The sequence below is a fragment of the Palaemon carinicauda genome, chromosome 4 (genome assembly GCF_036898095.1).
Source record: "Palaemon carinicauda isolate YSFRI2023 chromosome 4, ASM3689809v2, whole genome shotgun sequence".
NCBI lineage: Eukaryota > Metazoa > Arthropoda > Malacostraca > Decapoda > Palaemonidae > Palaemon > Palaemon carinicauda.
Window position 1 is genome coordinate 164,952,635 of NC_090728.1, and position 27,948 is coordinate 164,980,582.

At 37.6% G+C, this 27,948-nt stretch overlaps 2 protein-coding genes across 6 annotated transcripts in view; one reads left to right on the forward strand and one right to left on the reverse strand.

Moving 5' to 3' along the window:
• The window catches only part of LOC137639181 (uncharacterized), a 13,619-nt gene extending 8,597 nt beyond the window's left edge, over positions 1-5,022 (reverse strand). The window contains exons 1-5 of the mRNA XM_068371469.1: positions 4,868-5,022; positions 4,397-4,549; positions 3,425-3,575; positions 1,417-1,501; positions 151-320 (exon numbers count right to left, since the gene is read on the reverse strand). Of these exons, the coding sequence (XP_068227570.1) occupies positions 151-320; positions 1,417-1,501; positions 3,425-3,575; positions 4,397-4,549; positions 4,868-4,873 (565 nt within the window). The 5' untranslated portion in view covers positions 4,874-5,022. The remainder of the gene's footprint in view (positions 1-150; positions 321-1,416; positions 1,502-3,424; positions 3,576-4,396; positions 4,550-4,867) is intronic.
• A 2,671-nt stretch (positions 5,023-7,693) lies between these two features.
• LOC137640149 (delta(24)-sterol reductase-like) overlaps positions 7,694-27,948 on the forward strand; it is a 97,710-nt gene continuing 77,455 nt past the window's right edge. For 2 of the 5 annotated variants that reach the window (XM_068372648.1, XM_068372652.1), the window contains exon 1: positions 9,951-10,154. The gene's annotated coding sequence lies outside the window, so the exon portion shown is untranslated. Of the gene's footprint in view, positions 7,949-9,950; positions 10,155-10,414; positions 10,454-22,874; positions 22,968-27,948 lie in introns of those variants that run through there. The other 3 variants (XM_068372649.1, XM_068372651.1, XM_068372650.1) reach the window with 3 other exon arrangements.

Sequence of the window (27,948 nt, forward strand, 5' to 3'; positions counted from 1 at the left end):
TAGCAAGACTAGGCCCATTGTCGATAGCTGTGAAAACCTCTACCTTGCATGAAATCGTAAAACCATCTGCCAAATTATCAACCATGCCTGAACAAAGTTTCATCTTTAATTCTAAAAAGATAATAATAATCTGAAATCGTCCGTTCATACCTTTAATGATCCTCAGTGCTTCAACCTGCTGGTCAGCGTCATTCGGGGCACTGACATGGGTACGTATGAGGTCGCGCCAAGAGGCCCTGACAACATCGTAAACATCCCTCATCGTGCCGAAGAGGAATTGACGAACCTCGGGGAAAAGATCTTGGACTTTTAGATTTCCACTTCATTTTTAAAAGGAAAATAGAAAACACAATTAAAATTTCTCCTTAAATTACTAAAAAACAATAATGAAAACAAATAATCAAACTGATTCACTTTTCAAGCTTTTCTCTGAGTAAATAATTCTACCATTTGACATTGATGTTGAACAATACTGTACAAACGTGATCATTTCAATGCGTGGCTTATTAATCATAAACTTTTTTTAGGTCGTAGTTCATGATGAACATTTAGCGTTTGTTGAAATCATAAATATATTAATAGAAGTGGCTATAATTATAAAATACTTTTATATGAGTACTACCAAAATATTATATATATATATATATATATATATATATATATATATATATATATATATATATATATATATATATATATACAGTATATATATATATATATATATATATATATATATATATATATATATATATATATATATATATATATATATATATATATACAGTATATATATATATATATATATATATATATATATATATATATATATATATATACAGTATATATATATATATATATATATATATATATATATATATATATATATATATATATATATATATTAAAAATGATAAGAAACGTTTCATGGAAATAAATCACGAACCTTAAAGATATTATACCCACTTACTAAGTTTAATCAAAATTACAGAAAACAGAAGGAAATTGCAACTAATAATGAGTAGCGAATAACGCGTATAAAGTGATTACGTTTACTACAAAAATACTATTTTCCCCTAATTTAGGTCGTGAAATTCTTGGAAAAAAAGATTATTAAGAATTATTTTAAAGAAGTCTTTAAGGTGCTCTTTTTAATAAACCAAACAAACTAGTATTTTCAGCCATCTGATCATCAATTTATGATAGGAATTGCAGTAAAAAAAAAAGTTAGAAAATCGTTAAATATGACTTGGATTAAAAAAAAAATTAAAAACCTGAATGTAATAATAACTAAAACAAAATCTTAACCTCTAAACATCTTTTGCTTTAATACTTGATTGAGTATTACGTTTCCTTATTTATTTGAAATTTTCTTTAATTGAAAAAAAAAGTTACTTGAATTAAGATGAAATTACTTACATGGGAGATTCGTGAACATGAGGCAACAGAATCTCAAGCGCTGATTCTATACGTGTAAGAACAGCTTCTACAAAATGACTCATTTCTGAGGAAGAGTAAAAAAAAAATGATAAAGTAATGATGACAATGATGCCCACAGAACAATGGAGATGCTAGTAACAGTTCAAACAACAAAATTTACTTTGTTGCACATGACGTTTCATGGACAAGTTTTTCACCATGAATTCGTAGTTCTTTTTTACATGATGTCAAAATAATTAATCTAATCACCATGGGTTACAGAAATCGCTTTATGAAAATATGTGATATTTGAAGAATGGTGTTCCCGCCATAGATATCTATGCGTTCCCACCTAGTGTATATGTTTTCTTCTTCTTTATTACTTCTGGTAACTTGGTCTCAGTTTATGTAGAATAATTTAATGGCTACATTAACGCATTTTTTTTTTTTTGTATAACAGATTTGATATTCATAGTAGATGCAATAAGAAGAAGCACATTATTGATCACGAGATCTTGACTTTTTTTTTCTCTTTTCAGACCACGAGAACAGGCGTTACAGACTCATTGGCAGCACATGCTTTCAATCTTCATTTCAGCTCCTTTTTTATTTCTATTCGCTTTCTGGTGTAGATGAAAAATGACAGGGTGAATGCATATGGACAAACCTGGTCTTTTGCCATCTTGGCCCCTCATTTAAAATTTGGGAAATGTTGGAAGCATAAAGGAAGTATGGGCTTGGCTCCCCACGACGAGGCCATCTTGTCATGAATGGTTAGAATCAGTGTTGCCAGATGGGTTGGTGTAAAAATCCCCAAAACTCATGATAAAAAATCCCCCCAACAACCCAAAAATCCCTATTTCCACAAATATATTTTCTTCTGATCATGTAGGCTTCACTAATATGGAAATTACTCACCATACTTCACAGAGTGCAAGTAAACTAATTGCAACAATATAAAAATTTACTAATTTTTGTTTCTTCTTCATAGAAATTTGTACAGAATATCCCCATTAGACACCCAAAATCCCCAAATCTACAGATAAATTCCCATATCTGGCAAAACTGTGGTTAGTTGATAGATTAATGCCTTATACCACCACGGTTTCTTGATTGTGGTAAGACAGCAAGGTAGGGAGTGGCCGAAAATCTTCATAAATTTATGTCAGAATATTCAGATGTTATTGTCTATTATAAAGCTTTAACCACAAATCATTGAGCTTGTGTATGGTTTGAAACAATATTATGAAAATTTCTCATTTCAGACATCTCAGTCAAACGTTTAGTACCATAAAAGTGTATTGTAATATTAATTATCATCAACCATTGTTAGACCACTGCAGGACAATAAAGGCCTCAGACATGTTTTGTATTCATGTCTGGGATTTTGCCAGTTTTCATCACCACGCTGGCCACTGTGGATTGGTGATGGTGGAAACTTTGGTCTGATCGCTCACAGGAAACCAACCTAGTATGGGTGGTCCTGACGAGTAGGCCTACACCTTATGTGATCATAGCTATACACAAACCCTTTCACCACGTTAAAGTAATATCATAAACTTATAACCTCGTATCATAATTTAGACACGTATGATTTACAATAAAGTTATTATTGAATAACACTAGGAGACAGAAAAAAAAGCAACATGGATACGTGAGCAAACTTAAGTAGAGGATATTCTAACATGTAAGAAAAAGAAATGGATATGGGCATGACATATAATGAAAATGACAGACAATAGATTGACATTAAGAAGAACGGCATAGGTCCCTAGATTTTGAAGAAGAAGCAGGGGATGGTAGAGAGGACAATGGAATGACGAACTATGAAAGTTTGCGGGAGTGAACTGGCACAGAAAGACCATAAACAGATGCAAGTGGAAAGACATGTCTAAGGCCTTTGTTCTGCAGTGGACTAGTAACGGCTGATGATGATGGTTGATTAAGTATGATATAAATTACCAATGAACAATTTGACTACGGAAATAAACTAGACCGAACTCCTCACCATCAAGAGCATCGAGTAGGCGAAGGTGTATTTCGTTGTGGAAGATTTCCTTCGGCGAAATTCTCGAACATTCTCCGATTTCCTCCGGAACATCGTCCTCGTTGTTGAATAGTATTTCTATATCCTCGGTACCATCGGGAACAAAAGAGGCCTGTTACGTATTATTATTATTATTATTATTATTATTATTATTATTATTATTATTATTATTATTATTATTATTATTATTATTAGCTAAGCTACAACCATAGTTGGAAAAGCAGGATGCTATACGCGCAAGGGCTCCGTCAGGGAAAAATAGCCTAGTGTGGAAAGGAAATAAATAAACAAATATTATTTAAGAACAGTAACATTAGAATATATCTTTCAAAAATAAACTATGAAAAGAGACTTATGTCAGTTTGTTCAACATGAAAAAATTCGCTGTGTTTGAACTTAATGATTTTTTGTTCTGCTATCTCCAAGCATATTATTTATAGTGGGAGTGTTACAAAATATTAATTCGGTACAAAACGTTTTCCCAAACAATTTTCTTGGGTAGCCTATTCACTTGAGTATGATGTTGCAATATCCCTGGACAGTTTACAGCATCTTGGGCATTGTTATGATGGTGATGTTTCTTTTTATTAGTGATAATTGATCGATATTAATAAACTTAGAACAAATCAACACAATTCACATCTTATGACGTCTCGATAGCCTAATTACGTTGTAAAGGGCTTTAGTGTATCACATAACACCCCCTCTCTCTCTCTCTCTCTCTCTCTCTCTCTCTCTCTCTCTCTCTCTCTCTCTCTCTCTCTCTCTCTCTCTCTCCCATGCAAAGAAATATAGCAACCATTTCTTAACATACGAGTCAAGTTATTGTCAACTGATTTAAAAGAAGACTTATTAGGCAGTTTTGCACCTCACAGCCGGACCTTTAATTTCTATTTTAAAGGGCAATCAACAACTTGTAGTTTATAGACTTGCCTTTCCCGTTGCATTTCCGTCATCTTCGGCAATCACCTCTTCTTCAGTCCCTACTTCCACCAACAATTCTTCCGTATCTTTTTCACTCAATGTCGTCGGGTAAAGAGTCGCGATAAACAGAAGAGTTGTCACATAATTCTTTTCACTCAGTAACTGTTGATAAACGTAAGGGTATCAGGAGGTACATAATGCCAGGTAAATATTGGAATATGGGTTACATTACGCAATGGAATATTGTTTAAGCGAGTTTTGTAAAATTTAATTTCCAGGGTTACCAGACTTACCATTCCTTTTAATGAATGAATGTTCCATGAAGAAAAAGCATGACCAGGGCTATAAGGGGTTCGTTAATTATCATATTTTCTTAATCGTATACCATCACCAAAAATAAGATGTGGGAAAAGAATGAAATAATTTTCTATTTTCTGAACAAATTGTGTTAATAATTTTCTCTATAATTTTGATTATTACCTTCATGGTCTCAGTGCTCAGCCCAGAAAATTACGAATAAATTTCAAATTATTTAGTCGAATCTGGTACGAATACAATGACACGAATGCACCACAGTGATATGTGTAAAATAATGAACAATGAAAGCAAATTAACTGTCATCTAGTATTTGTTATCTGTTTACTCTTGGGAATATTTGCAGATGGTCATATCTTGATATTGATGGATGCTTACAATTTTACCCAAAGTTTTGCCAGAGTGAGCTGAATAAAATGAAATAAAAGAGAAAATAAGATAAGTTTTAGTCAAAAGGTTTTTTTCCCTTAAATTAAAAGGCCTTAACAGTTACAGAAATGAAGTTTCGAAATATGTATAAAGTGTGATAAGCCTAAGATGGAATATCACGATATGACGTCACAGCCTTGAGTCCTCGAAATCCCCAAACAATATCATACACGTCATTCACATATGAACTGATAACCCACAGATAACGGATCAGCGTGGATCCCGTGACAGAGCTACAAGAGATGATGGAATTAGAACAAGATAAGTAAATTAACAGTTGATTCGTTATCTCTGTAACTGTCTCGATATTCTGACAGATAGTCGTATATAAGCTATGTCAAGTTATTGCATACGTTAGTTTACTGTTGTAAACTATTAATTTGCGAAGGCATGTAAAATTTTCATTTGATGTTACTTTAGTTTTTTTTCTTTTGGATATTAGCTGCGCTAATATGTAAGATAAAATAGAGATTTGGCTAAAATTAGTGCATGGTGCAAATTATTGGGTATGAAGTTGAATGATGAATCCTAACAAAACTCAAAGTATGATTGTAAGTAGCTCAAGGACGGTGGCTCCTCAACATCCGGATCTCAGTATTGATAATGTTTCTTTAAATTTGTATGACTTTTAAAATTTTAGGCGTGATTCTCGACAACAAATTTACTTATGAAAAACACATTAGGTCAGCGTCTTCTTCAATTGCACAAAAAAAAAAATGGCTTATTGAGAAAGTCTTACAAGATTTTTGGTGATCAATCTATTCTGAAGAAGTGTTTTAATTCTTTCATTCTACCTTGTTTTGAGTATTTTTCTCCTGTCTGGTGTTCAGCTGCTGATTCTCATCTTAATTTGTTGGACAGAAACTTACGGTCTATTAAATTTCTTATTCCTGATCTAGATGTTAATCTTTGGCACCGTCGTTCAATTAGTTCATTATGCATGTTGCATAGGATTTTTCATAACTCTGACCATCCTTTACATTCAGATCTCCCTGGACAATTCTATTCTGTTTGTAATACTAGGCATGCAGTTAATTCTAATAGCCAAGCCTTTTCCATCATGAAGCTCAATACTACACAGTATTCTAGAAGTTTTATTCCAGCTGTTACCAAGTTGTGGAATGATCTTCCTAATCGGGTAGTTGAATCAGTAGAACTTCAAAAGTTCAAAGTTGATGCAAATGTTTTTATGTTGACCAGGCTGACATGAGTCTTTTTATAGTTTATATATGACATCTGTTTTTGACGTTGTTAATAGTTTATAAAGGACATATCTGTTTTGACGTTGTTGCTGTTTTTAGAATGATTTATTGTTAAATTATTCTCATCATTTATTTATTTCCTTATTTCCTTTCCTCACTGGGATATTTTTCCCTATTGGAGCCCTTGTGCTTATGGCATCTTGCTTATCCAACTAGGATTGTAATAATTATAATAATAATAACCTAAAACCCTGGGAAAATAGCCCAGCGAGGAAAAGAAATAAAATACAATAGAAGTAAAGAACAATTTAAATAAAATATTTTAATAACAGTAAGAAAATTAAAATAAATCTTTCAAATATAAACTATAAAAACTTAGAAGAACAAGAGGAAGAAAAATCAGAGAGAATAGGGTGCCCGATTGTACCCTCAAGCAAAAAACTCTACGCCAAGACAGCGAAAGACCATGATACAGAGGATAATATATATATATATATATATATATATATATATATATATATATATATATATATATATATATATATATATATATATATATATATATTGTAGGCAGGAAGTTGCCAAGGGCACCAGCCATCCATTGAGATATTACCACAAGAGAGTTAGTGGGCCCTTTGACTGACCAGACAATACTACATTTGATTCCTCTCTCTGGTTACGGCTAATTTTCCTTTGCCTACATATTCACTGAATAGTTTGGCATATTCTTGTCACATTCTTCTCTTTCCTCATACACAACATAGCAGAAAAAAATCTTCTTCGCTCTAGGGATTAACTACTGCACTGTAATTGTTCAGTAGCCACTTTCCTCATGGTAAGGGTAGAAGGTAACTCTTGCTAATGTAAGCAAGTCCTCTAGGGGAAGGACACTCCAAAATCAAACCATTGTTCTCTAGTCTTGGGTAGTGCCATAGCCTCTGTACCATGATCTTTCATTGGCTTGGGTTAGAGTTCTGTTGCTCGAGGGTACACTAGAGAACACTATTCCATCTAATTTCGCTTCCTATTGTTTTTTTAACTTTTTTATAGTTTATATAGGAAGTATTTATCTAAGTGTTGTTGCTTTTCTTGAAATATTTACTTTTTCCTTCTTTCCTTTCCTTACTGGGCTATTTTCCCTGTTTGGGCCCCCGGGCTTATAGCATCCTGCTTTTCCAATTAGGGTTGTAGCTTAGTAAATAATAATAATAATAATAATAATAATAATAATAATAATAATAAAAGGAACACAGAAAAAACAAAGATGACTGAGACAGAAGAGTAATAGGCAGTTTGGCTTTATGTAATGTCGTAGAGGTAGTTGGATTGTTTAAAGAAAACCGGTTTATATATGTAAGGTGCTCAAGGTGGTTTAGAGGAGTATTTCCAAACGGTTGTATCTGGTGGCTGTGCTTGAATTTATGTAATCTCTGGTTGACGTTGGTAAACACAATTTAATTTTCAAAATTACAATTTGGAGAAGCATATTTTTAAACCGTAAAAGACCGCAATGACATCAACCCCGGAATGGTTTCCTTGAACCCGAAAACTACCACAGGATACAGTGTTCGAAGCATTCGCGCTACGCAGTAAATAATTTATTTTTGCAATTAAGGTAATTGTGTTATCAGGTCTTGGTAGACCTATACACTTCACAGTGAAATTTTGTGTGAGAATTAAAATCAATTTTTATGAATGAAAATACATTAGAAATATTGACGGTGAACTCTTTAAATAAAATTCTGAAGAGACAACTACCAACACAATGACAATCAGCTGATGAGTGTATATATGCAAGAATACACTAGTGAACTGCTACAAAGAGGAACTAGCCAGCAAAGAAAAACCCAAAAGCTGGAAAGAATCCAGAACAAAAATGTTAAAAAAGAAAAACAAGCCAACAGCAAAGGAATTGAGACCTATAGCTCTCACAAATGTATCATATAAAATATACATGGCTTTTATCAAGGATGAAATAGAAAGGCATTTAAAAAGTAATAATGCCATAGAGGATAGTCAAGCGGGATTTACAGAAGGAGGAAGGATTGAGGATAATATATTCATCTTACAATACATGGTCGAAGAAACTTTCAAAAATAAGAAAAAACTCATAGTGGCCTCTTTAGATTTCAAAAAAGCTTTCGATTCCATAAAAAGGGAAGCACTGATAGAAACATTAAAGCAATACAAAGTACATACTAGTATAATTAACTCTATAGCTGAAGTGTATGTGGGAGACTCGACTACATTAGACATAGGGGAAAGAGTAGAACAAAAATTGAGCGTAAGTAGTGGAATAAAGCAAGGCTGTACTGCCTCTACAACATTATTCAAATTAATTACTTATCAGATTATAAAACAAGTAGAAAGGGAAGGTAATGGTTTTAAAAATGATATTATAAAGCTAGTAGTATTATTTTTTGCTGATGATGTCCTAGTGCTTGCTGAGAATATAGAGGATGCTGAATTAAACATAAGGAAAGTGATAGATATAGGAAAGCAGTGTGGTTTAGACATAAATAGAGACAAAAGTAGCGTACTTATATATAATATGAAGGAGAAACCAGATAATATAGAGGGAATAAGAGTAGTAAGCAATATTAAATACCTAGGTATCAAGGTAGATGATGGTAGGAATATGTTCAAAACACAGAAAAGTGAAATGATAGTTAAGGCGCAAAAGCTAGCCAATCTTACTTATTCGATCATAGAAAAAAGCTGTAATAAGATACTGATAGGAAAAACATACTGGAAAAGTGTAGCACTACCCTCTATATTATATGGAACAAATGTGATTAACTTAACAGAAACGGAAATAGAAAAGTTGCAGAGAATAGAGAATGGAGTGTATAGAAGGATGTTAGGGGGTGTAAGGAATACAGCAATTGTAGCCTTGAGAGGGGATGTAGGAGCATCAGCTATGAAAACAAGGGTAATGGATGGTAAGCTGAGGTACCTTAATAGCATTTTTAAGGGAGAAAAGGACCTACTTACAGCAATAGTCAATGATATGGAAGAAAAAGAGAGGAAGTGGTGGATGCATGTGAAGAAGTATGCTGAAGAATGTGGGATGGCGATGAGAGAAGTCAAGAGATGTACGAAAGAGGACATAAAGAAGAGAACAAGAGAATGGGACACAAGCAAATGGAAGAGTGAAATGGAGTGTAAGGAGAGTTTAATTTTGTATAAAAACTGGAAAAGTGAAATCAAGGAGGAGGAAGTGTATGACAATACATTTTCGTCAATTTTATTATTTAGAGCAAGGACAAACTCATTGGGCTTGAATATAAGAAACAGACACCAAGATGGAAATATAAACTGTGTATTCTGTGATGTAGAAGAAAATGCTAACCACTTTATATTATATTGTCCACAGTTTAGTGGTATAAGAATAAAAACAATTGAGCTTCAACAACCATACAAAGAAGATAGTGCACAAACAGTTGGAAAATTCCTTTTTTGTGAAGAGAATATTGAAAATAAGAAAAGTATACTACAACAAATGTGGATGAAAAGAGAAAAACTAGTGAAAATAAGGAACACCTAAAACTAAAAGACACAGAGGCGCCGTTGTAAAGGCTATGCCTCACCCCAGAACCTGAACCTGAACCAGTGTAAACATTCGTAAAAAAGTAAAAAAAGGGTCTTGGCCCAAAGTATGGTTCTGTGTTGCCATATAGCTGATTTCCGTATCAAGGCGGCGTGGAAAGACTACTTTCAATACAACGACTCAAGTTTGCAAAATATATAATGGTACCATAGCCAATAATTGAGCTAGAAGATTAATTTTATTGTTAGGACGTCTTTCTGGCCGTAGCTTGGTAAGTTGTGGTTTGTTGGCGTTTTTTAGTGTTTTGTTTTAAGGTTATGTAACGTACCGTAACGGTAGCCTACTCTATCCCCAGTTTATGCTACCTCGGCTAGGTTACCCAATGTGTTTCTAGGACCATGGTGCATTTTTACTATAAATCGGTTAGTGTTATATATAGAGCAATGTGATGCGTCTGTTAGATAAGCTTATTATCTTGAAAAGGAAGGACTGACCTTTGCATTTCTTCATCTTCCCTCTTTTGGGGCACAGAATCCGAAGACCCTGTCAGCTGGAACTCCTGTACTGCAGGTATGCACCATGTTGCTCGTAGCTAGAATGTATGTTTATTTATTCACTATTACATCCTCAGTCTCCTTCGGAGGGGGAGTTAGTACACCTGGTCCTCAATGTGCTTGTTTATAAACCTGTTGATTATACATACTTTATGACTCGCAGATACATGCTTTCACTCATAATGGAGTTTTTGAAGAATAGCGGTCCCACTTAACCCTTTTGAAGAATAGGGGTCCCAGTTTGGACCTTTTGAAGAATAGGGGCCCCAGTTTGGGCCTTTTGAATATTAAAGGTCCCAGTTGTGACCCGGTAAATATAACGAGGAAAGTGAAACTACTATTAATGAAAAAATACTGTATTTTGTAAGTAAAAAAAGTACATAAACATGAAATATATATCAAATTAAAAAGTATGGAGAATTAAAAGCAACAGTTTATTGGGAGCCTTTGTATATCGGCGGCCAGTTCCTCACATGTTGATTAAAAATAGACATCAACTAACCCAAGCTTTCCCCCCTAACCTAACCTACAAGCCGTGTCCTTACCTACTTACTTAACGGGGGCTAACGCCCCTCTGCGACCGCCCTTACACTATCATATTCTAAGTGACACGTAATTATACATACAGGTGGCCGCTATCATACATACACCCCGTTTATTGTATACAAAATTAAATCAATTGCACAAATACCGTTTTGAAATTTCAAAACAAAAAGATTCAAATAGGTTAGGTTGACAACCAATCATGTTGTTGCTTGATTTCCTCGGCAGTTGTTCTTCCCTAAATCCCTTTTTAACAATGCGGGTCCCAGTTTTATCCTATTGAAGAATAAAGGTCCCAGTTTTATCCTATTGAAGAATAAAGGTCCCAGGTTCATATGGGACCGCTATCCTTCAAAAGCTCCCTCATAATCACCTTTGCACGAGTCGTCAACCTGCTGGTATTGACAGGGCACTGGTTCACGAAGTATTAGGATGTTCATCAATCACATTATCATGCTTTGATGCAGCGATCCAAGATCAAATGTTCCAGCCAGTAGAAGGGACTTCCTCCCACTGAAGAGCAATTCTCCAATGTTAAGAATGTAAGGTTTATAGTTTGTGTAGGGACAAATGTGAAATTTAGAAGTAATTTGTATTTTTCTCAACACCACAAACCTATAGTTCTTTACAAATACTTTACCTGCCATCACCTACCCCCAGAGAAAGTCCCGGCTGTGATCAAAGGGAAGAAGGTATGAGCGAGTGAGGGCGTTAATGCTTCTCCATGCTACCACTGGTAACAATTGGAATGGTGTTGACACCTTGTTAAAAATTTTATAGCCATATGCTAGCTTGTGCTGTTTTTTTCTCGTATGTAAAGAATTATAGGTTTGTATTAGGAAAAATACAAATTACTGTACTTTTAAATTTGTCATATTATTCAAGTAATACTGTATTGTCAAAATTCATGTCGGCTAACAAAGTATACCAAGTCGTCATCGTCATGTTTCATTTCTAAAGAATTGATATAGGAAAGTTTCAAGAACATATTTATGAAAGAAGAATGCAAGCCTGATAAGTATTGAAATATGGTATGAAAATTTTTTACTTGGATATAATAACCTCCAGTTACATTATCACAGGTTGTATTTTCATGTTATTGGAGCTGTATATTGTATTGTAATTATTACAAATAGTTTACTGAAACTAATTAGCAGTATTTTGTTTGACTTTAGTTATTTTTTGAAAATCAGGGCAAGGATAAATTTAAGAATTTGAATGGCTACATTTGAAGAGACCAAAATAAACAAACGGATTGTATAAGATACAAACTAATAAAGCTGGGGATTAGAAGAATGCCCCCAAAGAGCCTTTTGTACTTTGAAAGTGGGCTATGCAGGGTATCTTTAGGCACTAACCATTTGTGCATTTGTAGAACAAAAAGTGAATACAGCTGCCTGAACATGCTTAGCGATGATGGGATATTCTAATTTAAGCTGGTGAGAACTAAGGAAATACCTTACGAATTCTTAGGTAAATACTGGATCAGCATTAATCAATCCTCCTCAAGAGACTGGAAGAAATATGAGAAGTTGTATCTGAACTAAATTGATTTGATTTTTGAAACATGGTAATTTAATAGCATATTATCATAGTAGGTAAAGGTGCTATGTATGATTTTTACCCTTTCCAGAAAGGGCATTGAAGTACTGTACGTTGAGGGTACGTTGCGGTATGGTGTGTCTTTTTACAATAGGACGAACTGCTCCTATCAGGACTGCTAGATTGGTTGCAAGTAATGTTGATTGGACCTTTGGAATCAACAGCTTTGTTTCTCCCGTGTTTCCTTGGTATGTATTCAAGAAACATCTCCAAACTACAGTAACAGATGAGAAATTTGATACTAAAAAAGGGAAGGAAGAAGATTCATCACCTTTATCTCAGACCATGGCCTTCCCTCCTGAAGTCCCAACAACATGCTGCATGTCCGGTTGTGCCAATTGTGTTTGGATAGAATATGCAGAGAAACTTGAAAAATTTTACTGTGATGGTGGAGCTGAAGCCAGTAAGATTATTGAAAAGAATGTCACGGATATGAATTTAAAAGCATATCTTTTAATGGAATTAAGATTGAGAGGATTGTAGAATTTTTAGAATGCTTCATAGCTCAAAGTATCTGTAATATCTCAAAATACTCGTGTACAGTACCGTACTGTAATGCTCAAGCCATTGGTGTCGTTCTGATGTTGAAAAATTTTATTAAAGTTTTGGAAGCTCTATTGCAAATTTGTCGACATGAAGTTTACAGATGAATGATAGAATCCTACTACGTGAGACTGTACAAAGAGTCACGAAAAATCTTGAAATTTTTAAGTACCCTACTTGGTGGTATGATAAAAGACACAATTATGTAATTTAAAGTAGGTTAAAGGGAAATATTTTGGATTGTGCTAAGTACAAATTAGCTTTGTAGGCCCTTTTCAGTATATTATTATCAAGGGATTGGGCTGCTTCTCATAATTTCTTAAGTCATGAAATTAAGTAAATATATTGGTTTCCCTTTGACAACTAACACAGGTCTTGTGTACTCAGATACTGTATTTCAAATTATTTTTGAATTTGTCTACTTTTGTAAAAGCATCACTTAAAGTTTAAATGGAAATGGCAAAATCTTGTCTTGTTAAAGTATGCATGTAAACCAGAGTTGATAAACTTCAAATACTGTTTGTTACTCATACAGTATTTCATTTGTGATTCCTTCATATTTTCAATAAAAAAACTTGTAATGTGGAAACATGCACATAGATTTTGGAAAACCATATACAAGGTATTGTAGTTTTGAATAGATGGCGTGATGTGCTGTATTGTACTGTAATCCTTTTTTGATAGGTTCATTGGGATTTGATGTTCATACACCAAAACTTTTGCTTTTTTTTTTTTTTATATCAAAGAATCAGAAAAATATGAAAACTAATCCACTTTCTATGTGCGGCCCAGAACCTTCCTGCTGTTAGGTGGGATATACTACTATAATGTATTACGTGAGTTATATTGTCAATGTCCCCATAGCTCCTTTTAAGAATTGGTAGCTAATTGTCTGCTGCTCTCATTTCATGCAACTCCTTTCATATTTGTTGCAGTGATTACAGTTTTCTCATCAGAAGAATGTCACATGTAAAAAATAGTTATAACCTTTCAGTGGTGTAGCATCAGATGTAGGATATGAGGCACTAGTCTGCTTTATGTAACTGGCAAGCCTATTGTTATGTTTTAAATGGGTTGACCTTCAAAACATGTTATACAAAGTTTAATCTTAATATTTTGATTAAAAAGATAAGAACTGGCCAAATTATTGAGTCTTTCCCAACTTTTCCACCTATCAATAGTATCTTCTTTACAAATACTTGAAAAGAAATTTTGTGATCGAACCTCTATTTCCTCGTTCTTGAAGTACGTTTTTTTCATAAAATATGCATGTTCACTTTTACACAAGTCTTTTATACACATTTTACAGATTTTTAGTATAATGACCAAGTATGTTCATAATTTCCTGTGTACTGTGAAATGAGGCAACTATTTTAATTATTTAAACTGTTATACTTCTTACTTAGAAGTTATATTTTCTTTCTAATATTGTTTGTTGTTTGATGCTAGCCAAATGTAAAGCAACTAAACAATAAATCAGTCATTCTCAACCCATTGTGACCACTCGCTAATGCCCGTTTTCTTGATAAAATTGGATCTTGTTGTTTGGTGGCACGTATAGAATGATGTGATTAGATTTAGACATAATTTTAAAAATTTGAAAATTAAGCTTCTCAACTTGCAGTATTGATTAGTTTGATGAATAAATCATTTTTATGCTTGTACTTCAGTTATGAAGTCAGCGTCGCACAAATCGCTGTTAGTAATTAACCCGGGCATGTAATCTTTGACAAAAACAAATTGCTCTTACTGTTTGAATTTTTTTTTTTTTACCTTCCTGCTAAAGATATCTCTCACAGTGATATCAATATCAGTAATTTATGTACATAAATTACCGGTACTTCAATTTCAGAATAGTCTTCTCTTGGAGAAATTGTCATTATGGTTAAAAGTTTCTGCGACCATGAATAGTGTTTTTTGAGACTAAAGTGCCGTACACATTGCATCATGTATCAGCCTTGTGATGCAGTAGTGGTGTTGAAGAAAATACTAGCGCCCAAAATGAACTGCAACACTGCTCACTTACTTTTGCTCGCTAGCTGTTCAGTTGCAGTTCAGTTTTCATTGAGAGAGGATGTATGCCGATGATTAGCTATTGGTGCTGGAGCTCAGCGGACATCCTCCCACTTTGAACAGTGATGCAATACTGAGCACACACATGAAATCGGGCCGGCCCATCAAGACGTAGGTGATGCAACTTTGGGATGAAAAAGTTGTTTTTCAACACATCCATTTAACACTGTGCACATCGTGAATCATAGTGTGTAGGGTGGGTATTCAGTGGTGTTAGATGTGAGAGCACAGAACAATGTGTGTTGACTATACCAGATGAGAATGTATAGCATAGAAAAATCACTATTATTAGAGAGGATTTTGGAAATAAGACTATTGGCCAGTCTTAGATGGAACCTTTTATGTATTTTAGAGATAGTACCTCAATGGGGTGTTGGTGGCATGGCCTATCCATTACTATGCTCTTTTACTACACCTTGAAAGGATTTTAAGAGGTTATTGCATGGAAACCTTACTGATCTTGAAAAAAATTGAAGGCCAAGACTTTTGGATTAGAAATATAATGGAGGAGCTTGACCTTGGTAGGGGTAATATGCTTGAGTGAGTAATATTCATGGATAGCTGGGTGAATCTGGATGAAGCCCTTTGCATTGCACAATATTGGTGGCACTGTATTACTTTATTTGGAAATCCATTTAGATACAGTAAAATTATATGATTGGACACTATTCATTTTAATATGCTCTGTTATAAGTCAAATTAATTTATTTATTAAATATGAAAGTTAGTTTAAAGATTAATTACCATAATATTTTATTGTGACTGTTATTTATCTGAAATAGTTTGATGTTAGATTATTTATATTTCACCGTAAATTACATTGTATCTTAGACCTTGGAACCTCCAACCATTAGTTTTAGCCACAGGTTTATTAGCTTTCCTCTATCACTATTTGACGTTCAGTGCCTTCAAGTTTGTTAGAGTAACTCTAGAAAGAGGATCAACTGCCATCCATGGCACTCTCTGAAGTTTTATGGTAGACTTATCTTCAATGGCACATCAAATCTTAAAAGGACATTTCATGAAAATAATTGTATTTAGATAAATTGTTTGGGATCTAGACATACTGTAGTTATCTTTGTTCACAAAAATAAATTAACATTTGCTTCAAAGGTTAATGTTTGTTGGTATCAAAATGCTGGCTATCTTTGTAATATAATTTTGTACATGAAACCTAAATAAATTTTACATGTTGAACATATATTTTATTTACCTTCCATTTATGTAGGATCTGTGGACTTAGTGATGTATTTAATGCATGGTAAATAATATTCTTTAAAGAACAGTCATGTACCTACTCAAATATAACCCCTTTTGTCCTGTGTACTATAATTGTAATACTATAGATCAAACAGGTTTTGTATTGCATCACTGCATCATGAATGATATGGAACAAAGAATTTTGTATTTTGTGCTTATCTTAAATTGTCCTTGTGAAGTTAACCCACAATTCTTTGTTGGCCACTTCACAATGTTAACCTGGATTTATGGAATGCAAGTGAGAGAGCGACTTAAAGAACTCCAGCCTGCAGCATGATTGATGTACTTTTGCAGAGCATGAATGTCACCTTCTTGTCACATCCATTTGTAAACCAGTGGCCAAATTAAGTCGTGAAGAGAGGCGCAGTAGCTTCCTGCTTTGCGAAGCAGGTAGGTCAGCAGAAAGCTTTCTTGTTAAGGAATTCATGGGTTCTGGAGATTGCTGCCCTGTTTCAGTTAAAAGATGTCTATTCAATGGTGGAGAAGTGGAGGAAGATGAGGCAAGACTCCCTCTTCCATCAAGCGGTTACCTTAAGGGTCCCGGCACTTCAAAGGTAGCCACTAGAGTGTTGACACCTGTGGAGAGCTGGGCACTGAAGAAGTCACCAGCAATGTCCAAGGCCTAGGTCTGCACCTCCAGTTCTTTCAACCTCTAGAAAAGGTGTGGATAATGCTCCTCCCTTGTGTTCCTGTCCTGTCCAGTCTAGGAGAGATAGAAGTAGGAAGAGACAGTTGAGATCGGCAGTCCCCTCCTGCAGCTACCACGAGTTGAGGGATACCTGTCATACTGTTGGACAAGGCGGCAGTTCTGTACCCTGGAGCCAAAAGCTGGTCAGTGCAAGTCCTCTGGTATGGATTCTGTCTTCATTCATTGTCTTCCTCTCACTTGGACACCAATGACCTTCTACTCCATACCATCCAAGTTCCAGGAAAGCGATGTTGGAGAATATACAAGAAGTCATTTGGGATGGTTCTCTAGACTTTTATAGTTTTCTTTTCATGGTAGAGAAGGTAACTGGGGGATGAAGACCAGTTATCAACCTCTCCTCCTGGATTGAGTGTCCAACAGATTCCTTTCAAGATGGAGACGAACACTACGATCTGCCATCAGGAAGAAGAACTTCAAGCTTTCTGTGGATCTGATGGATACATACTTTCAGATCCCCATCCACCAGTCATATAGGAAGTACCTCTATCTTAGGAGAAGTTCCAGTGGAACAGGAGGTAGGGACAATCTAGCCTGGTAGCTGAACAAGAACCTCTTCAAGAGAATTACCCTCAAAATGCCCTCCCAGAGATGCTGCTGTTCAGAAACAGGAAGTGAGACTGCCTAGAGCTGCTGCTCCAAAGAAGAAAAGTGACTGTGCAACAAACTGTTGAAAATACAATCAGTGGTTCTAGCATTGCAAGCTTTCCAGTAGTGTTTGATGGGCCACTGGGTAGCTTTGATGAGCGACAACATGACCATGGTGGCTTAAGTCAATAAGCAAGAAGGTACTGTTTCACAGCACCCCATCATGTTGGCAAAACAGGTTCATAATTGGGTACTACAATGCAGTAGAGCTGTCAAAGAGGTTAATTTTGGGCAAGAGGAATTTTCTAGCTGAAATACTCAGTTCCCAGGGGCACATTGTAGGAGTGGAAATGCTTCTTGCTCTGTGGAAATCCTCAGTGATAGACATATTGGCCATGCAGCTCATCAAGAAGCTCCCGGTCTTCTACTCACTAGTTCCAGATCTGTCAGTATCTCTAGAGGATGCCTTCCAACATCTGTGGGGCAACATAGATATTTTCTGTGATTGTCTGTCTGATTCTGAGGGTAGTCAACAGTTTTGACAATGCTGAATCTCGGAATAACCCTGGCGACTCTCAAATGGCCATACGTTAAACGGTACCCATTTCTGCTGATGCTTCTAGTCAAGGTAATGAGAAAACTATCCCAATGGCCCAGCCTACTTTGTCAGTCCCCATCATCAGAGGTACCACAACTCGGTGTCAGTGGTATCCTTATCCCTTTGTTTGGAGACTATCCAGTATCTCCTGAGAGAGAGGAATTTTGTGAGGCACTGCACAGATGTCTTGATATTTGTGTATATCTCTGCTGACATTTACCAGAAAAAGTGGGCCATGTTTTGCAATTGGTGCTGTAGTAGAGGTACTTATCCAGTTGGAGCATCTCTAAATAATAACTGATGTCCTCATCTATCTTTGCTGGGAGAAGCTCCTCTGAGCCTTGGCAATGAAGAGCTATTGATCGTCCTTGATCATGTCCTTAAATTGAAGGGCTTAGACCTTTTCCTCTTTGTAGGAACTGTCGATGCTTAAGAGGAGCTTTGAATAGTCTAGTAATCCAAGAGAACTCTAATCACCAGCGTGGGATATCATCTGAGTTTTCAGGTCCCTCGAGAGGTCCTCGTATGGATCTTTGAGAGAAGTGTCTGACAAGCGATCTGACCCTCAAGATTGTCTTCTTTCTTGCTTTGGCTTCAGTGAAGCAAGTTGGAAAACTGCATGGCATTACATATGTCACTAGTCAAACCGAGGCATGGAAGGAGGTCTCCTTTACCTTTGTTTCAGAGTTTGTACCGAAGACCTAGAACCCCACCTTTCATGACTCCAGGTTAGGTTAAAGTCCTTCTCCATATCCTCCTTAAAGAAAGTGACCAGTGATCAGGGCAATTTGCGCTCCTGTCGTATGAGGGCTCTATAGCACTACCTGAAGAGGACTCGGAACTTTGGAATGCAGTATCAGAGAGACTGCCAGGATGAAAAAATATCTCCAAGCACACCATCTCCTTCTGGATTCAGGAAAACATCATACAAGCATATCTAATCAGAGGGATTTGTTTAATGCTAGGCTTCAGAAAGAACCAGTCAGTGGTGTCAGACTTGAAGGCTGGTGTCTGGAATCTTCAGACAACCTTTCACCTCTCACTACTTTGGGAGTACTGTATACTGTACCCACAAGACCCTGGATACTTTTACCTTTGGATCTGTGGTAGCTACTCATAATGTTGTGTAGTAAGTCTAGCTCTCTCCTGGGACAAGAAGCATCTCATCTAAAATAGTGGTCACAACGTAAATCTAGAATGAGAAGTAAGAATGCCTGTCCACTTTTCCTCTACTTTCCCACTCATGGTTTCAATGGTCGGGCCGTTACGTACAGTAATTTGTATTTTTCCTAGGTATACAAACTTGAGTCCTTTAAGTTATACTTCCACCTCAACTGCCCTACAATTCCTGCGTTAAGGTCAAAGTGGCTGATTGGTGTACTTTTGGATGGACAGGGCTTACCCACCACCCATTAATAACTACTACCATCTTGATATACTATTAATTATAACATCTGAGTTCCAGCTTTCCTGAAAGCCTTCTCCTATCAAAGGACTCCAGTGGTGGATCTGGTGTAGTAATAACCCTCTAGATTAGAGAAATGTAGATAACACTTGAACCTATCCATTGTGAAGTTATGTTAGGAAAAATACAAATTTTTTTTTGAATTTTATATTTCCCACCGATATCACTTACTCCACGGATTTATAGCCAGGATTGGTAAAAAACCCACCTGTTATGTGTTTTATCTTTTTACAAAGTGTACCTGTATCATAAAATCCCCCGTAATAGGATTTTATGAATTTTAGATAGCAGCCTGATAAAATTATAATTTTACACAATGGTTTGAAAGAGGGGATGAAAGTAATTATGATAATGTTTAGACTTGTTTGCCTATTACCCCTGACCTTAGTAGCTGACTCCTGCTACACACTAAAGCAACCCCTGAGTTAACAAAGATTAGTGTACAGGCTACACAGCAACAGGGGAAGGACTCTCTTCCCTGGTTTCCTTTCCTGGTAAAACTTCTCTGTAATTTTACACTTGACTGTATACAGTATTTCCCATTCTTCATACTACAGTATTTATAAGTGAAAAGTCACTTCAATAAGTGAATTTGACCATCATAACCTTGGGGTAACACATATAATGCTAACAAATAGACTAATATTAAAAAAAGTAGCAATGTTAATAATACTTTTCTTATTGATTTGGTAATATGAGACAATCTAATCTGGCATAATCTAACGTAAATACTCAAGATGACGGCAGGCTGGGAGGAAAAAGGAAACGAAGAATATACCAATTGCTTTTGTGTTATTAATATACCTCCTCAAGGTGTAATAATAACACAAAAGCGCTTGGTCAATTTTTTGTTTCCTTTTAACTCCCGGCCTGCTTTCAGCTTGAGACATTGCACATTCCAGTGATTTATCATTAAATACTGTATATGTGAAAAATTTACCCTATAAATATGATGAAATATCTACTGAGCACAGAGTTCCAATAACTTCAGCAAAATCCTGAGCAATATTCATCTCTACAAAGAAGTTGCTGAGCTGCAAAAACAACTTGCTCACTATCTGTTGCCCTTGATGAGCTGCAAAGTGATGCAGCCACTATCTTCTGCAACTGATACATGAAATGAGTTACTCAAAAATGAAACTCTTGCACCATGTAAGGACTCCATTAAATCAAGGATGCAAGCAGCAGTACAGCTCTTCTTTTATGTTGCCAATCGTATGAACCCCAATAATGCTGGAGTCGATCTTGGTACAGGACACGAGGATCTAGCAGAAGAATGGATTAAGGTACACAAGTCTCACTTCTTACCATATATTCTTGCATTTAGGATTCAAGATCGTGATATTTTTCTCTCCGGTACTATATAAACAGAATCCAGGCAAATGGCAGATGCTTATGGAACATCGAACAACAAAGAAAGGTAAACTCCAAAGTGGGTTCTGCCAATATCTCAATGACTTGTATTAAGTTGTATTTCAAGTTCAGCATCCATTGAGAGTATTTTTTCAACTTCTGGACATGTGTGGTCAATGCAGAGAAACAGACTTGGTGTGGAGAAGACCAAAAAGCATGTGAGGACAAAAATGGTGACGAAATGTCAGAAAATTTAGTCCCTGAGATAACTATTGGCTAATCGTCATAAAATATACTGTGCCTGTAAGTTCACTACCTAAGGTTTGATCATTCTGTAATAAGCAAGCCAAAACATAACATTTTAATTTGAAAAAAATTTACAAGTATTTTCTTTTTATTGGTTAGGAAAGACATTTACATGTAATATAATTTTTGTATTGCAGAGGCCAGAGTCTGTTTCTCTTACATTATTATTTTTATTGAAGTAAGGAATAACATTATGCTATGATCAAGTAGCTGATTCTCCTTTATTGATGTGGATGATTTTCCATAAAATATTCGATTGAATGTACTTAGAATGCTTATCACACACCCCTTCATAGAACAGAATTGGAAGATTATCATTATTATTTTCTTGTACAATACAGTATACAAAATTCAGGCTCTGCTTGTATTTGTCTATGATGCAGGGTCATATTGCAATGAATTTGTGATTACTGTAAATACATTATTTGAAAAAAAAAAATAAATAAACAGTAAAGTGGGCAAAATAACTTTTTTCAAGTGGTTTTTATTGGAAAAACCCAGGTGGGTAAAACCGGCCCACCCACTTTGTTGCCAACCCTGTTTCTAGCCTAAGTGAAAATGTACCTCATGCTTATTTGCAAAGTAGAAAAATCATCAATGAAGCTAAGTAATGTGTGGTAAGTTGAGATCTGTTGATTTGAGGGTTTACTATCAAAAGTACAGCAGTAAAATTAGTAAGAAAAATCATTACCAGAGATATATTGGTGGATCGGGTGTAGTAATAACCCTCTAGATTAGAGAAATGTTGATAACACTTTAACTTATCCATTGTGAAATTATGTTTTATAATGCTGTACTGCCCTTAATATTCTATGATTTAGAGATTTATATATATGTAAAATTTTTGCTTCATACTATATTGAAATTGGGAACAGGAGGTTACTGACCAGGTTGAAACTGTATGAATTTACCCCCAAAAATGTGGATAAATGTTTAAGTGAGCTTACAAAAATGTATGAAAAATTACCGGCAATTTTTGTACACAGTTCATGTCTGTACTAATTACAATTGCTCAGTAGTGTATTCATGATTTAAGCATAGTGCTTTGGTTGACCATTTGAAGTAAGTAATCAATGCATTTAAAAGAGAATTGTTTTAAATTATTTATACCAAAGCTTCTTCATTAACTTGGAAGGAACTATTTTACACCATCTTATTCTTTGTACTTTACAATATATATTTTTTTAATTCATATATAAAAATATGATATTTATTCAGTGAAGCATAGTTGCTATGGAGATTATCATTAATCAAGTTCAGAATTGTGTCTGTATAGTGTTATGTAAAGGTTATGAAACATATGGTAAACATAAGGTTATTTTTAATTAACCTTTGACCACATCACCTGGTAGTGCTATCTTCAGATGGTTATCCGACAATCTCAATCAGATTAGATAATCAATTTGGAGATTCATAGCTGTTTTGATGAAAGTTGTTCCTTCTGTTTTATACCTTCACATAGAAGGGGTGTGTGCCTCCTGTATAATTTGTTGGTAAGTAAGATGCAATTTTTATTATGCACATAACAGACAGAAGCTTTTTGTTTTAAGTGTTTGGGTTATGATTTGTCTTTTAATTTTTATTTTAATAACAGATAATTTTTTATTCTACTGTAATTCATTACACTCATTAGATTCTTAAGGTGTCTGACTTCATAGATATTTAATACCATATAGTATATTACTTTCATGACTTAGCCAAAATTCAATGCTGTTCCTACAAAGAAGGTAAAGAAATCAATTTTCAATATTTAACTTAGCCGGTGATTATAATAGCTGCAACTCTGTTGCTCGGCAGAAAACTCTAAGGTAAAAACTCGCCAGCGATCGCTACACAGGTTGCGGGTGTGCCCAACAGCGCCATCTGTCGTCCAGATACCCAGTACTCAATGTAAACAAAGAACTCAATTTTATCTCTGTCGAGCTATCGACAAGACGTAATTACTCGCTGTTGCTAAACTGGAGTTTTTTCACAACTAATTGGTGAAGTACTTTATTCTAGTTTTGAGCTTTCGCTATGCAGGTGTTTTATCTTCATCTTAAATCTTGAACTCGTTTTGGATAGATTTAATTATGGTGACAAAGAGAGTATGGACTTTCTTTCACTTTTAAATGGCCGACCCTTCCCTTAGACGGAAGTGTGTTGAGGCTTTTAGTAATTATCTTATCACGTTATAGATTTTCCTCTATATTTTTCAATATTTAACTTAGCCGGTGATTATAATGGCTGCAGCTCTGCTGCTCGACAGAAAACTCTACGGAAAAAATCCGCCAGCGATCGCTATGCAGGTAGGGGGCGTACTTCAACAGCGCCATCTGTCGTCCAGATACCCAGTACTCATTGTAAACAAAGAACTCAATTTTCTCTCTGTCGTGCTACCGGCAAGACCTACTAATTCGCTGTTGCTAACTGGATTTGTTTTCACAACTATTTGGTGAAGTACACTATTCTAGTTTTGAGCTTTCGCTGTGCAGGCTTTCTCTTCAATAAATCCTTGCATTCTTTTTTTGATTACGGATTATTTGTTGATGACTTTGGATAGTTTTTGAATTCCCCTTTGACCAATTCAAAATGGCTGACCCTTCTCAAGTCCCAAAATTCAGGAAGTGTAATGCTAGGGACTGTTCAAGGCGTCTTCCGAAGGCCTCTATCGATCCTCACACTGTTTGTTCCAATTGTCGGGATAAAACCTGTCAATTGGAAGATCGATGTGAGGAATGCGTTGGGCTTTCGGAATTCGATTTTATCGAATTCCAGAAATATACACGTAGGCTAGAGAGAGATAGAGTCAGGAGAAGTTCCTCTCGTTCTGTTGAAATTTCCTCTCCTCACGCCCCACAACCTATTCCTTCCCCTGTAGTGGTTGCTCCTAATCCCCCTTCTGGCACTCAGGAACCTTCGATGGCTGATATGATGCGTGCCATCCAAGCTCTGGGTGAGAGAGTTGAGTCCCTGGCTAGTGACCGTAACCAGCTCATGGCGGACGTCAAGGAGCTGAAGTGTAAAAGTGCAGTGGGAAGTGATAAAGTGAGTGATAGTGTTGTGGATAGTGTTGCGCTTGAGGGTTCGTCTGTTCGTGCCTGTCGTCCTCCTAGTCCGGGACCTCTTGCAAGCTCCCAAGTCCAGGGGAGAAGCAATGTCGTACGACCAATGGGTTCGAGAGGCTTTAATCAGCGAACAGACGTTCCCTCCGTGGTTTCGGGCGTATCTACCCAAGATCGCCCCTACCACACAAAGACGAGAGAGCCCATTTATACCTCGTCTGCGGAAGAGGTTTCTCACAAGAAACCATGGACCAAGGTCTCACGACCGTTAAAGCGCAAGTCGGTCCCTTCCGCGCAAGTCCAACGGCCCAGCTGTAGCCACTGGGTCAGTTCGGACTCGCTGCAGTCTTCCGATGACTGCTCACCTCCTAAGAGAGGCAAAGCGGTACCGCCTCAGACTGTTACACCGTCTGTCGCCGCACCTGCTCCTGCAGACCCTAAGTGGTCTTTGCTGCAGAGCATGCAGTCCCAATTAACGTCTTATGCAGGACTTGCGTGCGGAGAAGGTTGCTGCTGCACCAGCTAGTACAGCCTCTTGCCTACAACCATCCACACACTCGGTTGTGCGTCCTGTGGACGCTGAGGCAACCTTCTTGCGCACTCCAGTTGAGAGAGTTCCGCCACCCATGCGTTCCAGTGTACCCTGCCAGCCGCATGTTGACGTTCAGCGACGCACGGAGCCTTCCGTTGACGTTCACGAGGTACAACAACCGTCAGAGTTGTTTTGTTTTGACGCGGTGCGTCAACCTCCGCAACCCAGTGTGGTTGCCACTGCTCACCCACATCAGGCTAGACAGTCTGGAGTAGACGCTGTGCGTCCCCCGCGCTGCTATGGTTGTTGCCAGCTCACAGACTGGGGCAACAGTTCCATGACGTTGCGTCCGGCTCAGTCACGCATGCACCCGTGCGACCGGACTCAGCTAACCAGCCGTTACCTACTCCATTGCCGCTTCCTCCTCAATACTCGGATGATGGACTTTCGGATGATGATGGTGCTGCTCACGTTGATGAACCACATTCGGATCTTGACGAGCCTAAGTCCACGCAACCCCCTTTGGACTTTAGAAAGGTTTTAGCTCTGTTCAAAGAGATGTTTCCGGACCAGTTTGTGTCTGTGGCTCCGCGCTCTCCTCCGTCAGAGTTCGTTTTAGGTATGCCGTCATCCTCGCCTGCCTTTACTAGACTCGTCCTCGCACGCTCGTCCAAGAGAGCTTTACGAGTGATAGGAGAATGGGTGCAGTCCAAAAAGAGTCTAGGGAAGACAGCCTTTACGTTTCCCCCTGCTAGACTCGCTTCTAGATCGAGCGTCTGGTATGCCACGGGAGAAGTTCTCGGCTTGGGAGTTCCTGCCTCTGCCCAGGGCGACTTCTCAAGTCTTGTAGACTCCCCGCAGGCTAGCCATGAGACGCTCGAAAATATGTTGGTCATCTTCGGACCTAGACCACCTTTTGAAAGGGATATTTAGAGCCTTCGAGGTCTTCAACTTTTTAGACTGGTGTCTGGGAGCTCTAAGCAGGAAGATCTCTCCGACAGAGAAGGAGACTTCCTTGCTCATCATGTCCTGCATGGACAAGGCCGTACGTGACGGGTCTAATGAGCTTGCTGCATCGTTCGTGTCCGGAGTCCTCAAGAAGCGTGAGAACCTTTGCTCTTTCCTGTCAGCTGGAGTGACACCTTGTCAAAGATCCGAACTTCTGTTTGCTCCTCTTTCTAAGTGCCTCTTTCCAGAGGACTTGATTAAGGAGATTGCTGCTTCTTTGATACAGAAGGACACTCATGACCTGGTTGCGTCCTCTGCTCGCAAAGCCACCCCTTTGCCTACCTTGTCAGCTAGACCAAGGATGGACACTCCAGCGTCCCGATTTATTCCGCCCTTTCGTGGCAGAGCCTCCAGCAGAGGAGGTGCTCGTGCCTAAGGGAGACGTGGAAAGAAGAAAGGAACCAAGTCCTTTAAAGGCAGAGTCTGACTGCCAGCTTCTTCAGACAGCAGTGGGAGCCAGACTCAAGAACTTCTGGCAGACCTGGGAGAAGAGAGGCGCAGATGCACAATCTGTGAAGTTGCTCAGAGAGGGGTACAAGATCCCGTTTGTACGAAAACCCCCTCTAGCAACGTCTCCCATCGATCTCTCTCCCAGGTACAGAGAGGAAGACAAGAGACGAGCATTGAAACAGGAAGTGTCTCTCTTACTAGAAAAGGGAGCGGTAGTCAAAGTCCTGGACCATCAAACCCCGGGCTTCTACAACCGTCTCTTCTTAGTGGCAAAGAAGACAGGAGGGTGGAGGCCGGTGCTAGACGTCAGTGCGCTGAATGTCTTTGTCACAAAGCAGACGTTCTCCATGGAGACCACAAAGTCCGTTCTAGCAGCGGTCAGAAGGGAAGACTGGATGGTCTCTTTAGACCTAAGGGACGCATACTTCCACGTCCCCATCCACCCAGACTCCCAACCTTTTCTGAGATTTGTTTACGAAAAGGTTGTCTACCAGTTTCAAGCACTGTGCTTTGGCCTAAGCACAGCTCCTCTTGTGTTTACGAGGCTGATGAGGAATGTAGCCAAATTCCTTCATTTAGCGGACATCCGAGCCTCCCTCTATTTGGACGACTGGCTTCTAAGAGCTTCTTCCAGTCGTCGCTGTCTGAAGGATCTAAAGTGGACTCTAGATCTGACCAAGGAATTGGGTCTCCTTGTCAATATGGAAAAGTCTCAAGTGGTCCCATCCCAAACTATTGTGTATTTAGGGATGGAGATTCACAGTCTAGCTTTTCGGGCTTTTCCGTCGGCCCCCAGAACAAGCCAAGCCCAGTTATGCATCCAGAACATGCTGAAGAAGGAACGATGTTCAGTCAGGCAGTGGATGAGTCTGATAGGGACACTATCATCCCTGGAACAGTTCGTATCGTTAGGAAGACTACACCTCCTTCCTCTTCAATATCACCTAGCTGTTTACTGGAAAAAGGACAAGACGCTAGAAGAGGTCTCGATCCCCATTTCCGAGAAGATGAAGTCTTGCCTGACTTGGTGGAAGGACAGTATCAGCCTCAGAGAGGGTCTGCCCCTGGCTGTTCAGACTCCCAACCACGTTCTCTTCTCGGACGCATCGGACACAGGCTGGGGCGCGACATTAGACGGTCGGGAATGCTCGGGAACTTGGAACTCGAGTCAAAGGACAATGCATATCAACTGCAAGGAGCTACTGGCAGTTCATCTGGCCTTGAAAAGCTTCAAGTCTCTCCTTCAAGGCAAAGTGGTGGAGGTGAACTCGGACAACACCACGGCCTTGGCGTACATCTCCAAGCAAGGAGGGACCCACTCTATGACGTTGTACGAGATCGCAAGGGACCTCCTCACCTGGTCAAAAGGTCAAAACATTTCGCTAGTAACGAGGTTCATCCAAGGCAACTTGAATGTCATGGCAGATTGCCTCAGTCGAA